General features: G+C 36.4%; 1 protein-coding gene across 1 annotated transcript; it reads left to right on the top strand.

Annotated features, from left to right (window-relative positions):
* Positions 1 to 209: 209 nt before the first annotated feature.
* LOC120142338 (phospholipase A1-II 1-like) lies at positions 210 to 3,364 on the top strand. Its single transcript, XM_039157052.1, has 3 exons — positions 210 to 750; positions 1,976 to 2,459; positions 2,817 to 3,364. Exons 1-3 carry the CDS (start codon positions 229 to 231, stop codon positions 3,362 to 3,364), a joined length of 1,554 nt encoding a protein of 517 aa, XP_039012983.1. The 5' UTR covers positions 210 to 228.
* Positions 3,365 to 4,480: the final 1,116 nt, after the last annotated feature.

Genomic DNA, 4,480 nt, shown 5'->3' with positions numbered 1-4,480 from the left:
TATAGTTGAGAGACCATTTTGTATCTTTCAGTAGTCGAGTGACTCAAAAAAGTAATACCTTATAGTTAAGGGACCATTTGTGTACTTTACCCTTTTTTATCAACTAGATGTACAGAATAAAATAAGCCACTTGCCTTGGTTTTTTAAATGGGACGGTTACATGGCTGTTGGAGTCGTCTCATGCACAGCACACGACAAAATTTAGGGGGAAAACATAGAAAAAGAGTGATGGACAGATCCATAGCAAGGCGTTGGAGAGAACTGAGCGGCGAGGACAACTGGAAAAGCCTCCTTCAACCTCTAGATCCCGATCTCCGCCGCTATATCATTCACTACGGCCAAATGACCGGAGCCGCGGTGGACCTCTTCAACGGTAAAACCCTAAACCCTAACGCCTCCAAAGAAGACTTTTTCTCCGAGGCATGTCTGGTTAAAGGAAACCCATACAAGTATGAAGTGACCCGGTTCATCTATGCCGGCTCGGATAGTGTAAAGTCCGCATGGATCGGATATGTGGCGGTGGCCACCGACGAAGGGAGGCGCGTTCTGGGCAGGAGAGACATCTTGGTTGCTTGGAGAGGAACCAGAACGAAATCGGAGTGGCTCAATAACTTCCGCGTTGGGCCACGAGTTAGTGCTTCGCAGATGTTTCCGGACCGGACTAAAATTCAACTGCACCGGGGCTTCTACTTTCTTTATACTGGAACAAGGCCAGATTCTATTCATAATAAAACTAGTGCAAGAGAGCAGGTACTTTCTTTGACATAACTCTAGCAGGTCTCACTTGATACGTCAGAATCAATCGAGAGCCGATTATATCGAGTAAACTTATTCATCCTAAATACCTAAAAATAATAATCATTGATAGGGATATAAATGAATCGAACTTAAACGGATAAGGTTGTATTCGTGTTCGTTTGTTTATTTTTTAAAGTATTTCGGTTCATGTTTGTTTGTTCATTTTTAAAGTGTTCATGTTCGATTAATCTTTTAATATCGTGTTCATTTATTTAATGTTCACAAACATGTTCGTTTAAATGTAGGTGAACGTGTTCGTTTAACCTTCGCGAAAACGTTGGTTTAGAATAAGAATAAAAAGAGAAAAGAGAGATGAGAAAAGGTTTTGTTTGTGTTATTATAGGGAAAATGGTAAAACAACATAACTAGTTCTTAAACTTTTAGGGTTCATCGTTTAAACTCCAAATTTTATCATATATCCAATTTAGTATGTACCTTCACTAATATTCAAAACGTGAAAAAATAAACGAGCTTAGTTGAGCTTCTAAACGAGCTTCTAAACAAGCTTCTAGTTGAGTTTATAAACGAGTTTATTCGTAAACATAAATAAATCAAATACACCTCTGTTCGTGTTCGTTCGTTTATTAAATGAACATAATTTTTTTTTCATATTTTCGTTTATTTAGCTTAATTAATGATCATAAACAAAAATTATACAAACGGTAAACTTAACAGTTCACGAACATTTCACCAAATTATCTATCCATTTACACCCCTAATCATTGACTTAGTCTGACACCACAAAAACATCTTCGGACTCAAAGCAGCCGGAGCTTTATACCCTTCAAGAAACCACAACTCTTTTAACATGAACTTTAACGGGTTTCACTTATATGTCAGAATCAATCGATGGCTGAGTACATCAAGCAAACTTATCTATCCTACCAATCTATAAATAGTTATCATTAACTTATGATCACATTAGTATTAAAGGTTACTACAAAACTTTTACTACAAAACTTTTTGATTAAAATCGAGAGGAAGGGATCGGTATTTTATATTCCCACACCCATCTTTTCTATTTAGAAAAGAGAAAATATTAACATTAGCCTATGGTTGTTTAATTAGCCTATGGTTATTTAATTGTTACTGTAATTTTCCATCCAAATCATAAAGGATGAAATACATGCGAAACAATTATTGATTTCTTGTTGCTTTTCTCTCTCCATATATATAGGTCCTGGAAGCGGTAAAGGAACTTGTGGACAAGTACCAAAATGATACACATGAAGAAATGAGCATAACAGTAACAGGCTTTAGTTTAGGTGCAGCACTTGCGACGCTAACCGCAATGGACATAGCCGCCAATGGATATAACAAGCCACCCAAAGGTGAGCCCTTCATGGTCACAGCGTTTACGTTTGGTGGTCCACGCGTTGGGAACGATGGTTTGAAACGTGTATTCAATACGCTCGGTCTTGATCACCTTCGTCTTCTTCGTATAAAAAATGAAAAAGATTTCATCCCTAATATGCCCCCGTTAATATTCACCGGCGTCGGAAATAAGCTGGTTGTTAACACCTCCGTCTCAAAGTACTTAAACTTCAAGGTTTTTTGTTGTGCGGTGCGTTTACAACGACAAGAAGAAGAAGATAACACTTGGCGTTGGCTGCGTTGGCTATGTATTGTATTGTTGGTGGCGTTCATGGTGCTTCAGCCCAGTTGGTCACCATTTTTGCTCTTAATAATGAGTCGAGTTTGGCCGAGCAAAAATATAAATGATGGAGATGGAGATGAAGTTGACCGCATGGAATATGAAGATGGAGATGGAGATGGAGATGGAGATGGAGATGGAGATGGAGATGGAGATGGAGATGGAGATGGAGATGGAGATGGAGATGGAGATGGAGATGGAGATGGAGATGGAGATGGAGATGGAGATGGAGATGGAGATGGAGATGGAGATGGAGATGGAGATGGAGATGGAGATGGAGATGGAGCTGGAGATGGAGATGGAGCTGGAGATGGGGATGGAGATGGAGATGGAGATGGAGCTGGAGATGGGGATGGAGATGGAGATGGAGATGGAGATGGAGATGAACTTGACCGCATGGAATATGAAGATGAAGATGGAGATGGAGATGAACTTGACCGCATGGAATATGAAGATGAAGAGTTAGACCGACAAGAACTCATCATCATGGGCTCTGAAGATGGTGACAATCATGAAATTAAATGCACGGAGTACCATGACGATCATGACTATGGAGATCAACATGATCATCATACCATAATGGGATCTGAAGATGGAGATATACGTAAAGTCATCTGCATGTTCTCTCAGGCAGCTGATCCTAGACAATCAGTGTACATCGATACCAGCAAGCTTGGAGAAAACTATAGTTGTCATAATATGGATGTATATCTGCATGGGGTTGCCATCAAAGACATCGCCGACACCGTCACGGCGGAGGAACTAGATCATGATATAGCACTCGTGAACAAATATTTCAATCGTGTGCTTCCCGATTACGAAATTCCCCCGAGATGGTGGAAAGGCGAGAATCGCAGAATGATGGTTCAGCTAGACAATGGTCGTTGGAAGGTCGAGTTGGATCAGACTTAAACTACATTGTTATGTAATGTATTAAAAGATCTTACGTTTGTTTGATGTTTTCAATTATGTTCACGTTATGCTCTCTTTTATTTATGTATTTATTGGTTTATTTCCTCGTTCTAAGCATTAATATAGGAAATCTTTTGTATTAGAAGTAAAATATCAATGTTTTAAGAATTAAAATATAATTTTCTAATTGTTTTAGCTAATCAATGGTGACTAGATGAACTATAGTTGGTTTAGAATAATCTTTCTTATAATTTTTGGATTTTATGTAATATTATGTAGCTCTTATTTGATTGTTTTGTTAATTTCTCTTGTTTAGATCCCCAAATTACATGATCAAATATTAGAAAGTACTCACAATCACCAAAGATTAAATTATAGTAATATCACTTTGTCAATAAACCATCATTGTTATATACATTTTTATGTTAGTGTTTATAGTATTTATCTTCATCCTCGACAAATGATTCTTCATCGTACTTCGATGATTTTAGATCAAATGCTTGACTTATGTGATTAGTTTACTCTTATTATTATAAATTCTTGTTGTGAATTAAAATATTTACTCTTTATCTAATAAAATTAATGATTATTATTAGTTTACATACAAGGCATTATAGGCGGGGTAAAAATCACGTTTAAAATGGTTCCAAAGTTTGGTTTTCTACATGAAGAAGAAGCTAACGTGGCTTGATAGGTATGTTCGGGACGAGGTAAAAATCATGTTGTTGAAGTATAATTTAAACAAATTAATAATTAATAATTTAATAAAATTTAACATTATATTCGATTCGATGATATATTTAAAACATAAAAATGTCTTCGTTTAAAACAAATTAATCAATACGAGGGAGTGATTGACATTGTAACGATCAACGATGAAAAAATGTTGGTCAAGGGGTTACATGGAGTTTATGTTTTGAGTTGGAGGGCAACATTGAGAGAAAAATAATACGAGGACTACATTGGTTATTTTCAAAAATACAAGGGTATGTTATGCCTTTTTGCCTAAAATAAATATAAAATATATTTAAAATGATTTTATATAGTAATTATTGTGTGTGTTATCGTTTTTAAGGAAAAATTGATGTCTTTATTTTATGGAACCAACATCTTTTA

The sequence above is a fragment of the Hibiscus syriacus genome, unplaced genomic scaffold, assembly GCF_006381635.1.
Source record: "Hibiscus syriacus cultivar Baekdansim isolate YM2019G1 unplaced genomic scaffold, ASM638163v2 tig00110828_pilon, whole genome shotgun sequence".
Lineage (NCBI taxonomy): Eukaryota > Viridiplantae > Streptophyta > Magnoliopsida > Malvales > Malvaceae > Hibiscus > Hibiscus syriacus.
The sequence above is the reverse complement of the archived record's forward strand: the minus strand, read 5'-3'. Positions and strand labels throughout refer to the sequence as shown.